A 15,583-nucleotide genomic window follows, 5' to 3' on the forward strand; every position below is an offset into this window, starting at 1 on the left:
ATCCACCTTGGCACTGCAAAGCAGTGTTATTATTTTGAGATTTTTTCCTCCATAATTGATTAAGAAACTCTCTGAAAGGTCATAACAAGGTTAGAATAACTACTGAAAACCTAAATGCTAGAAATATATTATAAAGGCTGAAATCACTGAAATTACTTTCACAGCTAGCTTTTCTATAAGTCTTTTCAGAAGACTTATGAGGTCATATATTGGTGGGGTTTTTGCCAGTATTGTGTATTCTGTCAGGAACAGCAAGCTGGATAAAAGTATAAAAATAAACGTAAAGCAGTGCATAGCAAATAAATAGTATGCTGACAGCAGTAAGTGTTTATATTAATAGTAGGCACCTTTAAGTAATGAACACAGTCCAGATAACACATGACTATTTTCTAAGCAAACTAAGTGATCATGAACAAAGAGTTATGGGGAAATCATAACCAGAGAGTAATTGTTAGTAACACATCACCAAAGAGAATATTCTCACTGGACTTTCATAGGAATATATCCTGAATCCAGTTTTATTAAGTATTATCATAGAAGTTCTGGATCAAGACACAATCTAATTATTAGAATTCTGGATTTTACAGTTATATGACAGTATGGAAGTGGGTCAATTCAGAGACAGAATTCAAAATGACAAGTTGGAAAAATTGTTTGGGATAGCAGAATAAAAGTCAACAGAAACATGGGTAAAACACTGGTTTTGCATGGGTAAAACACATGTTTTACTCTTCCTTAAGAAGGAATAATCCAATTCACAGTACCAGATGGGAACTGCTTTTTGTAGAACAGGTCTTTTGTTCAACAAGTTGAACATGGGACAACAGTATTTGCTTTTGCAAAAAAGGCAAACATGACACCTTTTTCTTGGTCATTACTGAAAATTCATTTACAAAAAAAAAAACCTTCTCTCTTGCTTGTACTGTAACTCAGCTGATAGCTGAGCTGGTACCTCAGCTGATGCTACCTTCTAGACTGTGTGATTCTTAAACTCTAGTAATTGTTCACTGTGTATACCAGTGAAATGAATCTGTGCTATTCCATTGTCAGCTAATGGATACTTGAGAAGTGAAATATATTTCTTGACCACTCTTCCTCTTCAAGACATAACACACAAAGCAACCTTCTTCAGAGTTATAAATAAAAAAAAAGTCTAAATAGTGATATTTAATTCAAATTTGCAGACTACAATTCTCTTAGTCTTCTGTGACCTAGTTCACTTACTATTTGTTTAAAGACTCTAATGAGAATGTGAAATGAGCTGGGATTTTTTATCCATAATAAAGTAACCTATTCCCAGACCATATCTGTAAAAAAGTTTTTATTGCAGCCAAAAAAATGGAATGAACTGTATATTGTTCAGTTTTTCTCCCCAAGCCAAATGTATTTTCTCTCACCTTCACTGTCTAGACTTTTTTAATGCAAGAAGAAAGTTGGAGAATAATATGCTAAACAGATCAAAACTCAGAACGTTAAATACAATTAACAGGCTCCATTCTTGTAATTGTATTCATTATTGATACCAGACTAACAACTCTGTTTAAGCCGGTGGAGATGGCGTCTGGGACTTAAAAGAAAGTTTAGCCCTTAAGTCTTGTCTGATGAAAGAACAATAATGAAAAATACGTGGAACTACTTACAGTAACACATTAATAGATCTATTTTTTTATTATTTCTATTTTAATTAAATAGTCCTTTAAGAATTATAAAGTTGTCATTGACAATACAAAGGCTTCATATGACTTAATATTTTGGCTATTTTGGATTTAGATATTGGATTTGGATACAGGAAAGAAATGTAATGTTCACTGTGTGAAATGTATCTTACTAAAAGAAAGATTCTGGCGGAAACTGTAGGAAACCTAACTACTGGGTATTTCATGTCAGATAACAAAAAAGCTTCAGTGATGGATTTTTTTTATTTTCGCCCAAGTTCTAATTACATCATCATTTTTTTCCTCTTAAATTGGGAAGAAAAGTCTGGATTATGTTTTTCATTTCCTGAAGCCTCATCAGATTTGAGAAGTATTTGTAGCAAAATCACTCTCGATGCATGTTTTATGTAATGCTATATTAATATATTGTATGTTTAATTTGGTTTACTGCTTTAACTTTCCTCTGTGTTTCTATACCTAGATACCAAAGATTAAGATCAGTTCATGGATGCAAGACTGCAAAAAACCCTTAGTGAAATCATAGAATGGTTTGGGTTGGAAGGGACCTTTAAAGGTCATCTAGTCCAACCCTCCTGCAATAAGCAGGGACATCTTCAACTAGATCAGGTTGCTCAGAGCCCCATCCAACCTGACCTTGAATGTTTCCAGGAATGGAACAGCTACAACCTCTCTCGGCAATCTGTTCCAGTGTTTTACCACCCTTATTGTAAAGTTTTTTTTCCTTGTACCTAGAATCTACCCTCTTTTAAAACCATTACCCCTTGTCCTATCACAACAGACCCTGCTAAAAAGTTTGTCCTCATCTTTCTTATAAGCCCCTTTAAATATTGAAAAGCCGCAATAAGGTCTCCCTGGAACCTTCATTTCTCCAGGCTGAATAACCCCAACTCTCTCAGCATTTCCTTATAGCAGAGGTGTTCCATCCCTCTGCTCATTTTTGTGTCCCTCCTCTAGACCCACTCCAACAGGGCCATGTCTTTCTTGTACTAAGGACTCTAGAGCTGGATACAGTGCTCCAGGTGGGGTCTCAACTGAGCAGAGTAGAGGGGTAGAATTACCTCAAATTCATTCCCAGATCAAAGTGTTTACTTCTTCCACATGTCTGTGCTACCTCTGCCATTATGGGCCCTTTCTGTACTATTGATGTTAATGCATCTGAACCTGTTTTGCCAGCTCCTAAGGAAAATGTGCCAGTGTTGGAAGCAACAGCAATTGGCCTCTTATGTAAGGAGGGATCCATATTCAGAGATGTTGATTTAATTTTGGAAGTGGTAAATAGGCTTAAGGAAATACATGAAATATTTTTTAAAGATATTTTTTTAATTGTTGTATTTATGTTAAATTAAGGACAGAAATAAATCTGTGTAAGAAACTGATGGTCTGCATGTTTCAGGAAAAGAAGAAAATTAAAAAGGTTATTTACTTGGTTATTTTCCATAGTGAAATGTTCTCTGACTTAGCTGGTTCGGAAAAGCATAGAGGAGAAGTCAGGGTTGTTTTTTTTTTTTTTTTCTGAGTCATAGTAAAAAGATGAAAGGGAAGAGTATCTAGGTTAAGGTCTCTGAATTTATCCGGAGTGATCTCTTCCACTGGTCTGAAACACCAGAAGTCTCAAACCTGAGTGACTAATTATTTAACAAGTAACGAGTTTTGGTTCATCTTCCCTGATTTACAAATCATTTGTTTGTTTTGTTTTTCTTTTTTATCACCGTTCATTTACAGTTAGGGAAAAGGGATTATGAAACAGTACATTAAATTCTAGTATAATCTGTAATAAATTATATAGCAAAAAGCTATTTAATAGCTTTCCATATATTTCCATAGATTATATGGATGTTTATATGCCTGTTTTCTTCACCTTGGTTTCAAGGTTTTTATGTGAAACAACCACAGTCTAGCATATAAGATGGTCTCTAGAGAAAGTAGATTTCTGTCAGTAGATTATTCAATTTTCTTTGAACACAGAAATATTTTACAAATAGCAGTTTGTGGGAGTAAGCATTCTGTCATAGTCAATTACATTTGACCAATAATGTGGTTTTTATTTTAATAAAAAATATAAAAAGCAAAATTGTAGCTACTAGTGATCTAACAATCAGTAAGAATAACTTCATGGAAAAATTAATGTGCTATTATATTAGAATCTTTCTATAATATACAAGTTGATAAGGTCTTCAAATCGTATGTTTATGTTTATATCTTAAAGTCTTAAATTGAAAAAAACATTGACAATTTATTTTAAAGTATTTTTTTTCCAAGGATGATATTTTAATAAAATAGAAATTGCATTTTCTCTCTATGGAGTCCCCAGAGAAATGTAGTTCATCTGGTTCTATTGCAGTTAGCATATGGTGATACTTCTTGCCCAAAAGGGGATATCAGAAGTTGTTCTTTAATTAGAGAATCTGAGGAAACAAAGTACTGTGAATGCTCACAGTGTGATCTTCTGCACTAGAGCAGTTCTTACTATATGTATGCATATAAAGTTCTTCTGATCAGACAGGTACTAATCACCTCAGATCAGGAATAATGATATAACTTTAGTCACTTCAGTTCAGTCCATGAATTTAGCTTTTGAGATAATGAACCATAGTCAAAGTGGTTCCCTTTTACTGGAATTTTTTTTTTTTTTTCCAAAATGCATATGAATAAAAAGGTTTGCCTATTGCCTCAAGACTATAATTTATCTTTTGGGTGAATAAATCCTGAATAAATAAGCTGTGTATTGAAGTTACATGATTTTATTTATTTTTCTTACTCAACAAAGTTACCCTTGTTAGCCTTGATATACTAACATGGTAAAATAGTATGTTTGTTATTGCCCTGATCTCCACAATAAAGGAAATTCTCTGTATCAATGAACTTCAAATTCTCAAGTGGACCTAAAAATAGAATTCATGTGATAAGGATTTTGAACTTTTTCTAATGGAAGAAATGTTTCTGCAGGCTTTTTACTTCATATTGAATAGCTTCCAGTGATGATCTGCACCACTGACAAATTAAATGTGATATTTGGCTATAAATGAGCATTACATTACAGCTGCATTAGCTGTAGACAGGGAGTAATTTTGATGACAATTCTCAAGAAAACAACAACAAAAGTAATTACAATAGATTGATCTGAAGCAAAATATCTGCCACACATCAGTGTGTGTTAATACTCAGAAATGAAATAATTGTAGATTATTAAATATAGATTATAAATTGTGGATACTGTCTCCAAAAGGGTTTTTCTGTTTATTACAGAATAACATGAGTTTGTACTGGTAAAAACAGCTTTTTTAATTTAGCATTATGATTCTGAATGAAGAAACCCTAGGAGCTAATCATTAGCCTAAAGTAAATGATCCAGACCTTGAATACCTTTTGCTCTTCAGCTGGACTCTCTGGAAATGTGGGGTTCTAGGCACACCTTCTCAAAGTACCACCCTCACTGTCCTGGTGCTGCTCCTGAAATTGAAAGGTTTTCCCCTCTAAATCTTCAGATTGATCCTTCAGTGTTGATCTTTCCAGACATCCGCTGAAGAAATTACATGCCCCATAGCATCATCATTATTTCTTAGATCCCGCAAATCACTGATCACATTTATATTCTGTAAAGCCAGAGATACAAAAATTTTTCAGATATGTTCTCTTTTCTTCTAGACAGAGAAAGTCAAAATTATACAAGTATATCCAAAGAGGTTGTCAGGATGCACAATCCTCCATCGTTCTTTTTTCCTATAGCCTAGTCTTGTCTTTCACTCACATCTATAGTGCACTGGAGACAGATCTCTCTAATTTTAATAAAGTTTACATTCCTCCTCTCAGGTTTCTGTGCCTTGTACAGCTCTTGTACACATGGACACTTATCATTCAATTCACAGTTTTGGTTACGTGAAGTCCCTGGACTGGGAAAACTTGTTCCTGAGGCTGTAGCCTGCTACTAGGGACAAGATGCCTCCACTTAAATGGAGGATTAGGGTTTAATGACTCTTCATTGCTAATTCACTGCTGGTTGTCTCAGATTGTCTCTTAGCATCTTTCTGGGTATTCAATCCAATATGCAGGTTAAATGACCAAAAAGAAATGTGATTGTAGAGGGGTTTAAGATTTTAGGTATATTCTAATCCATCATTATTGTAAAGTTAAAGAAGAAAATAACAAAATCCCGGCAACAACAAGAATAGCTGTAGATAAATAGGACCATATTCCTATGTCCTAATATTAACCTGTGCTAATGAACCTATATACCCAAATATACCTTCGCAGCTTTTTCCCAAGCATTCACAGTGCTGATGCTTATAACACAGTTTAAATGATAGTATAAAACCTGTGGTAATTCAGTAAATAGTATCTTCATAACAACATTGGTTCAATTTACAGTTTTGAGATTACCTATTAAGTATTGTTATGTGATCTTCCATTTATGCTTGCTTTGGTTTTTAGCTCCAGACCAGTCTGTCTGAACCAATGACATTATCCAAGTCGATCTCACTTCCTCGTAGCGCATATTGGCATCATATCACCCGGCAGAACAGCGTTGGAGAAATCTACAGTTTACAAGGCAAGTTCCTTATAAGTAAATGCCATGTCCACTAGCTCTTTCCATTTGACCAGAATTCATGCAAATTGCTTTTTATTTGCACTGGTTGTTTTCTCTCCATTTCATTTTATAAGTTGTCAGGAACCTCAGCAGGATTCCCAAATTTACATAAAACAGGTTTCTTTTACTAATTTTGTAAACTAATGATGAAAATTATTCCCGAATCACCACATAAAGCTAGATAGACAATTTGGCTTAATGTAGCTTTAACTAATCAATGTCAGGTTGTTTTAGTATTTTCTTCCAATAAGACTATGTATGTATTTGGGCAATCTCAGAGTGACCAATTAAATCTACATAAAGTGGCTATATGAGTCGCAAGATTAAAACAAAATAGTTCTTGGAATAAGAGCTATTCTTGGTGAATTTGCTTGGGGAATCATATATATGAACTGTTGATTTGACTAATTTACAGGCCTTCTGTATATACATATCCTCTTTTTCTGTCTCCAGTTCTCTTTCATATATTTAGATTCTAAACTACTTGCTTAAGACTTTAAATGCTGTAATTAACATAATTTGATGATGATGATGATGATTGACTGCTCTTAAACTGAAATTGATTTGTATCTTTTAGGAAACTGAAATTATTGTTAGATTTAAAATGTAGACCTTAGTTAATATTATTGTTTTCACTTTTAAAAAATAACTTCTCATAAACGTATTCTTCTGTATTAGTTGGAAAGGGCTTAAGGATTTTATTTAAATTCTCCCTTAATAATCTGTTTGCATAAGCAATTTACATTTAGATAGGAGGTTAGAAACTGCTCACAAACAAGAGTACCCAATTCAAGAAAACATAGTACATGTTTTCATGGAAGTAAGTGAAATGCAGTATACAGATGAAAGATGTGAAGTGTTTTGTTTTGTTTTGTAAATTATCACATAAATTAAAATCAGCAGGTGAGCTGTGAGTTCAGTGGGTGACTCATCAATGAGTACAGCATTTGTTTCCCATCATCCCCCGTACAACAAAGACAAAGTGAATTTGTAATCATGGTTATAGTCTTACAGTTAAATAACAGTAATGGAAAAAAGAAAATAACCTTCTAGAAGTTGTTGTGAAAAAATAGTGATTGTAGATCACCTTAAACATATTCATATTATGGCTGATATTTTTTCATGTACAAAATAAGAATGCATAAAAAAACGTTTATTTGTAGAGATGTTAGAGTTCCTCTCCTTATGTTCTGAATGGGTCTTTCCTTTGGCAAAAGATAGTAAAAATGTTATGATATATATGAAGTGAGACAAATTTATAGAACATTGTTCATTCTCTGCAATATTTTGTTTCTTATAAACAGCCTTTGCAATAAAGGAAAGCAAAACTTGATATATCAAGTAATAGTTTAAAATCTATACCAACTAGCTTTGCAGGATGCAACATATTGGAAGTGTATTACTAAAAATGCAAGAATTTTACTTTTTGATAGTATGCAGATTTTACTCACACTTCCACTGAAACATGGGACTAATAAATATTTCACACCTTAAGATTTTCATTTCTCTTACATGTACTGTTATGACTGAATCTTGAGAAAGCGTAGTTGATTTCAGGAGAGACTAGTTCAGTTTTACCAGTGAGCTAAGAAATTCATCCAGAGGTCTATTTTGTCTCCTCTGGTTGCAAAATTTTTACATGCAAGAATCTGTAATGACTGTATCTTTGAACCTTCTGCTGCAAGGACTAATTAAAAACAATGTGTTTGTAAAGGGAGTGCAAACTACACCTTTTTGTCCTAATACATGTTCATACTGGTAGTCTTTGCACAGCAGAGATCTACCGCTTGTCAAAGCATCAGCCCACAGATGCTTCATAGATGTAGGTGGAAGGTGGGTAGCGGGGAAGCAGACTGTGAGCATCACTTGAAACCTCACCTTAGCACAGCAGCCAGCTGAGATGAGCTGTTGCAGAGGGAAAAATCACTTGCTGCCACTGCGATCTCCTCTGAACTTGAAAAGGTATATTACGCCTTCAGAGAGGAGACGGTTTCTTTAGAGAATAATCCATCAAACTCAGTTCTGCACTTCATGTGTATTTATGACAAAAAGATTAAAGAAACTAATTTGAAAATTCCACACATCTCTCTGAATATCTCGCAAACTCTGAAATGAAGTAACTAGAGTGGTGTCTACCTATATTCAGATTACTATCAATACCAGTAAAGTAACAGCTAAACTCACTGTTACGTACAGTGTAAAACTGTTTCCATAGTGGCAATTATTTCAAACTTGCAGTCTGAAGTGACTAGAATTTAATTAATAACAGCTGGTGATGCATAAGGAGAAATGAATACATGCTCATACTACCTTAGATAAATTGGTTCTTCGGGAGTTATTTAGCAGTCAAATTTAACTTAATTAGTAGTGTGAGTTGATCCAATAATGAATATGCTGTAGAGTAAGAAGGTGGGGTATTTTGTGGTTGTTTTTTTTTAAAGACTATATCTCATATGAGAAAAGGCAATTCAATAAATAGGCATTGGGTTTACCATCCTCCATCTGCCCATGACAACATTTATATGTAAAGGTCTGAAAAGACTGAAATACAGAATAATAGTGCTAAAGGAACACATGTTGCACAAAATATCCTAAAATGAGGTGGGCTGCTTTTTCTCTTTATACAGCTTTTCTTCCATTTGTATCTTCCTTGCACTCTTTCAGTTCTTGATTGCACTGGTAAGATAAAAGTAGTAATTTAGTTGTCTAATTAAAGTTGTCAATAGGAACAGCGTGGTGGTTGGCTTTTACCCATGGCAGCACATCACTACCAGTATTCACTTCAAATTTTACAGTATAGCGCTGCAGGTCTGACAGAGTTTGCATCCGTGATCTGCAGCCGCTGTAGAGGTTGTGGTCTGGGGCCTCATTAGCTGACACAGTGGTGCCCTTTCAGCACTGTGCATTGCCTCTCCTCTCTGTCCAATGTGACACTGGGCATGTGGCAAGCCCCACCGCCGCACAACAAAAAGAAAAGGGGAATTGCTGCTATGCCAGAAAACAGCACAAAGTTTTTTTACAGCCATCAGGTTCAATTCTGATCTAAACTTCTGTGTTGAAGTGATTTCACTTAAAATCCCAAGTGATACCTACAGCTTTATAAATCACAATGCCTCTTTCTAAAGTGTACATATTAATAATCCAGATCTTGCCTTTATTTACAATTCAGAAATGAAATGGTGTCCTTACAGATTTTTATCATAAAATAGTTTAAGTAACAGAGAAAAAAGAAAAAGAAAATTACTTATGCATGATTTTTGTGTATACATGAGTAAGACTTACATGAATTGTACATTTCCATGAATAATAGACAGCTCTATGAAGAATTAGAGCCCAAAAGAAGATAAACTTTCATTGATACATTATGCTTTCCTATACATTAAAGTTTACAAAAACACAAAAATTACAAGCCAAGAGCACTGCTGTGTACTGAAATCATGGTTAAAGAGAAAAATACAAGTACAAAAGCTATGTAAGCATGAAAAACTTCTGTATGTATCCTCAGAAATCATTGTTTATTCTTATTACCTGGCATATGATTTAGCACTGTTTCAGAAGATTTTAAAAACTGAGAAACAAAGCATGTCTTTTTATACAGCAAAAGATAATAGCATTAATGCATGATATTTTTCAAAATTCTGCATTTTGGGGTTTAAATTTGCTTAGGATGAAAAAAAAGGACCGTAGACTGTACTTTCCACTAACTGAAACTTCGTGTTGCAATTCTTGCTCTAGAGAATTTGGATAGTACAAATTTAAAATACAATCAGTTTGGATATTATTAAACAAATAAGGCCAAATCAAATTTTGGTATGGAAACCTGCATTAGCTTTTTGAATTGCAATTATTGAAGTCACTGAGGAAATTATGTTCAGAAAATCTGATTACAGTCTGGCCTTTCTCCAAGAAATTCAAAATTAAGAATCGCTTTCAATCACTCTTCTTGTATTTGAGCGTGGTTCGTATTCCTTATTTGGACTTTGGTTTTGCCATCTGTACTCAAAAGTGATGAGCGCCTACCCACGTAAGCAATCCTATTCATTTCTATGAGAGTACTCATGTGGAGGAACGTATATTTGTATAAGAATTACACCAGGAACATCTTACATGTTGTCCTCTTAAAGAGGACAGTAATGCTTTTTTCCACAGTAGATTGCTTATCACAATTTATTACAAATGCTTATTTGCTGTATCAATCACAAATGCTTTCCACATTTTGTTGTAAATCCATAACAAAGTAATTAAATTACACTGAAAAATACTAAGGTGCCTGCAAAGAACTAGAGTCTCACATTTTTAAACTTAGTGAGGAACTTCAAGAAATAAAACTATAGTCTTCAATGAGATAGGACTTAAGCTGGAAGCATCGCTTAAGCTTGTAAGTACATGTCAAAATCAAAACCACACAGAAGTAAAAACTGGCCTCTATGAAGTCTGTAGGAATTTTGCTGTTGATACAATTGTCTTTTGTATTTCACACTAAAAAGAAAAGAAAAATAAATCTGCTTTTATAAAGCAAAACAGAGGAAAACTCTGGCTCCTCTTTGGCCTTGGTAATCAAGACTGCATTGCCCCTTGTCTTCTGGCCTTGTTAGGTGAGAGCTCACCCTTCTCTTGTTTTGGAATATATTTTAAGTAGAATAACATGTAATGTTAACTCATTCAGCTATAAGATTTTTATGTAAAAGGGAGACAAAGTCATGCACAAATGATTTCTCCCAGCTACACAAGTTTCCAGCCTTTTCAAAGTAGCAGCTCTGATATGTCATTAAATATAATCAGAGAATATTCGAGTTGCTAACTATTTAGCAGGGTTTGAATCATTCTGTTCAACCCTCCTTAGGCTAATCCTGCAGGAATTTCTGATGTGGGCTTCTGCAGTTTTCTGCAAATTAAAGTATGTAAAATGAATTGGAGGACATTCGTCATTTTGGCATTTCCATTGTTTGTTCATATGCCCAGCAATAGAGTACAGAATCCATTTCCCCATCTAATCTTGATGCCAGACTAATGTGAATGACATAAAATGTTAGAATATGTCTTTTATATAAACCTGATCACTCAGTAATGTTTCACTAAGTGTCTACCAGCAGCTAAAGCTGAAATGCTTTATAGCCTGCCACCTTCCCATTTCCTTTGCTGAATCTCATCAGGACTTTCACATTAGTAAATGAAGCCTATAAAATTTGAAGTATGAATAAAGGACACCTGAAACAAGATACTTACTGAATAGAAACTACGTAAGAGCTACATTATTTTAAATGACTGTATTATGTGGCTTTTCAAGTCTTATGCAGTAGATTTGATAATTTTCTTGAGCTTTAAAATTCTGTGCAAAATAGTGCATCACTATACTGATTTTAAAAGGGGAGGTTAGAAATGGGAAGTGTCTTAGAAACTAGTAAAGAAGAACCTCATTTTGTTCAACAGTGACTGCTATAGTTAATTAAGAGCATTACTGACAAGCTCTAAAGGGTATCTTGACATATTCCCTTTCATTCTGATAAATAGTTGCTGAAGTAAGAGTTTCTTACAGTTATGAGCCATGAAAAATAGGGGGGGGGGAAGCCAAAAAATATTAATGAAGCATATTCTCTTGTCAAATTCAAAAGTTGTGATTTCATTTCAGCTCTATCTTGTGATGCCCGTTCTCTCAGAAAATGGTCCTCCCGCGAAATCGCTTGTCAGTGAGGTGATTCTGTGCTAGACCAGAAAACGTAGAAGTCACTGTAGTCTCAAGTTACAACTGAAATCCCAAACAGTGTAAAAAGAGCAGTTAAATATTGTCTGGTTGCCTCCTCTCCCCTCCAAAACCTAACAAATATAAGTTCTTCAGTGCAAACTACACAATTTTTAGTTATAAATCTCTTTTTATACCTTAGCTTAATGACTTCATGAATATGTGATGACACTAGCTTCTCACTCACTGTTAGTGTGAGAAGCAAATCAAGCTTTGCCCGAAGCTTAACTTAACTGAAACCAGGAATCTTTACCCTGAGTGAGCTTAAGACTACCTACAGTTTTGCTACTGTCTTTTGATCTCTCTGCTGTATCGTAAAATTCAAGGACCTGCATTGTATCATGAGAGCTGTAGTTCAGTGAAAGAATACATGTAGTGGGAGAATAGGCATAACCAGCTCCATGGATGCTAACTGTTGACTGGTATTGGATTGTCTGAACAAGAAAGGTTTGCTATGCTATATCAAAGAGAAAATTGAAATACTTGTCAAAGGTCAGTTTTATGAAAACTGCTTTATTCTATTAAATCATTTCACCAATAAATCCGGACTGCTCTAGGTATGACTAGATTTGTTGGACTAGATGATCTTCAAGGTCTTTTCCAACCTAGATGATTCTGTGATTCTGTGACTATCTTATTTTGTGTTAAGTATGTTATCACAGTTAGAATAAAGAAGATTGTCAGTTCATTTTTGTAATTTCAAACAAACTGAAATATTTCTATGCTGACAAACCAGATTTTCTAATCAAATTATTACTCAAAATCATGGATGTATTAAGCCTTCTTTACAGTAATTTGGGGTGGGGGGGAGCTTGCATATTTGTGAAAAAAATACCTAGGCAAAAAGATGTATTTTCTTGAATATGTATTTGCAGGAATTGTTTATCCTTCTTTTTCTTTCAATAATTATTTTTAAATAAAGTATCAAGTATTGAAATTGATACTTCTTAGAACATGTTCACAAAATTTTTTATAATCTAGAAACAATGTAAGTTTTGAAAATGGGCTGTGTAATGGGAAGAGTGAAGACATATTAATAATACCAGCTTTGCCAGCAGCAATGAGGAAAGAAGCCAAGCCCAAGGATTTCAAGTGCAATTGATTGTGTTCTACTTTAAATGGAAAAAAGATCCACCACCACCCCCCACATTCTAATGTTTATGACATAAAATGGGATCATATAAATATATATTTAACTGCTTGTCTGAAGTGATGTAACATTGACCTAGCTGCCTGATATTTGATTATCATGAAGTTTAAAACATATTTGTTATAGAAAGAGTATTCTAAGATCTCAAATACATCAATCTTAAGTTTCTGTAAGATAGTCTTTCATGTGTATCTCACTTTAATAATACGCAACAATATTACAGTGACAATATTTTTAGCATACAACATATAGTCTATTGTTAGTACAGATCTATTTACCTTCATGGCAAGGCCAATTTAAGCAGAATGAACACTCTACTCAGTATGTTCAGTTTAATCGAGCCATAAGAATATATTCTTTATAACTCCATAGTGAATTTCAGCTGTGCAGAACTGATTAAAAAATCATAGTATTATTCAATAGAGAAAAAAAGTGTTCAAAAAATCTTAGAACATCTTTCATTCTCTATTTGTTCAAAAAAGTCTTTTCGTCTTGGTGAATTCTTATATCCTGCCAACTTTTTATTTGATCAAAATAATACAGGGTAAGAAACTAAGATAAATTTCACAGAAGGAAGTTCTTCATCTTTTCCAAAACTGAAGTCTGCCAAGTCCTTGCAGTTCCATGTTTGAATTGTAGAAGTGAGTTTGCTGTTTAGCTGCTGAATACTTGTTTATCCTTCAGAATTCTTTGAAGATGTCTTTTGGGAAAGGGGTTTTATCAAAAGAGTCATTGCCCTGAGTTTAAGAAAAAATAAGATATTCTGTTATAAAGCTATATGGAAGACAGGAAAATGCAATGCCAGACTGTAAGAGAAATAAGAGAGAAAGGACTTGGTAGAAACTGGAGGAATAGTGAAGGTAGCATCCAGTAGTGTATAACTGCAGGTTCTGGAATTTACATTGTAAATATCAAAGGCTCTGTCCTTTCCTACCTCTAACAAAAAATGTCCACATGAGGATTTAGTGCAGAGTAGCAGCAGAGCAGTATACCGTAAAGCCATACCTATCCTGGATGCAGACAATAGAGGTGAGATCCAAAGTGGAATGAGGCTTTTCACTGTTTAGCAGCAAACACCTTAATTGGAGAGTGAGAATGAAATTAAAAGATCCTTACTACTCTCTTTAATGACTTCTAGGCCAATATTACATGCAACAGGACTGTGCTGTAGTTATTTTCTCTGACCTGGTAATGTGTGTGACATAATGTGGCATGGGTGCTTGTGTTCCCAGCATCATCCTGTCTCCTCCTGTGTGCAGTAATGCCATCCCTCAGCCCAGAAAAAGGAAGTGGAGGAAATCTGGCAGCTTGTAGAGGGAGGCACAACTTGCTCTCCTGCGCCGGTGGGGCTGTTCTGCCCAGCGTCCGTGGACTAAGAAACTACGGATGCATCTTCTCTCTGCCTCTTGTCCACCATGGACTTTCATCCTCACTCAGGGTAGAAAGCAGGGTCTTGTCCAACCCAACTCTGTCCCTGTGAATAATCCTTGTGGGGGCTGCCACTGGGAGTAATGAGCACCCTTTTTTCTCTCCAAATTCTGTAAGCCCTATATAGCTACTGCAGACTGTTCCCAAAGCTGTTTGATTGTGCACAGGTGTGTTTTCAACATACAGAAGACACATGGCTAGTTAGTTACATCTCAACCACTGTTTTTATTTTTTCTCAGTGAAATATAATTAAAAGAGGATTTTGATCAGTCATTTGATTTCAGGTTCCAAGAAAAATACTCTTCCCCTTGCTTACGACGTTGCTCATTGTTCTTGCATTTGACTAATTAAGCATTTAAATGCTTTTCCACACTGTATTTCTGTAAAATTGTCATTACTGGGTATGGTGCTTTTTCATGGAAGTTAATGAAAACTGCACGAAAGCAAGTTTTCATTTTTACCTCATTTTGCTACTTTTCCACACATCTGTATAAACAGATAAAAATAACAGAATTTTTTCTTCCTAAATATCATGTCCATACACTTGCCTACTTTTTTCCTAAAATAAGAATGAGTCTTGCTTTTTAATAATTTTTCTGCATGCTGTGTTAGGGTGTCTAATGGGAAGCTGTCAGATTTGCTAGTTTCTTGGTCATGGACTGATGGCATCAAACCAGGAATGCAGGTACCCAAATGTGCTTTCTATTTCCTCTCTTCATCTGTGAACATCCCAAATTTGGAGAATATTCACAAGCAATGTTGTTGGTGAAAATACAGTTCAGAGCCTATTTACATAAGTGTTAAAGCTTAAATTTTAATTTGAAAAAGCCTATTCTCATTGTAATTGCTATAAAAGCAGCATCAATTTAAATGATTGATTGTTGACACACTTCGGCCACTTGTTTTTATCCATTATTGCTGTTACACTGTTCCAGAATGTCTCAGCAGGCTTTCAGGGCTTCTGTTTGTGAGATGACAGTCCTATCATCACCAAGCATTTGATG

The 15,583-nt window shown here is 34.7% G+C and overlaps 1 protein-coding gene across 1 annotated transcript in view; it reads left to right on the plus strand.

Moving 5' to 3' along the window:
- DOK6 (docking protein 6) overlaps positions 1–15,583 on the plus strand; it is a 269,698-nt gene that overhangs the window by 209,604 nt on the left and 44,511 nt on the right. Inside the window, exon 7 of the mRNA XM_074822826.1 lies at positions 6,105–6,222. Within this exon, the coding sequence (XP_074678927.1) occupies positions 6,105–6,222 (118 nt within the window). The remainder of the gene's footprint in view (positions 1–6,104; positions 6,223–15,583) is intronic.

This window comes from Strix aluco, chromosome 1 (genome assembly GCF_031877795.1).
Source record: "Strix aluco isolate bStrAlu1 chromosome 1, bStrAlu1.hap1, whole genome shotgun sequence".
Classification (NCBI taxonomy): domain Eukaryota; kingdom Metazoa; phylum Chordata; class Aves; order Strigiformes; family Strigidae; genus Strix; species Strix aluco.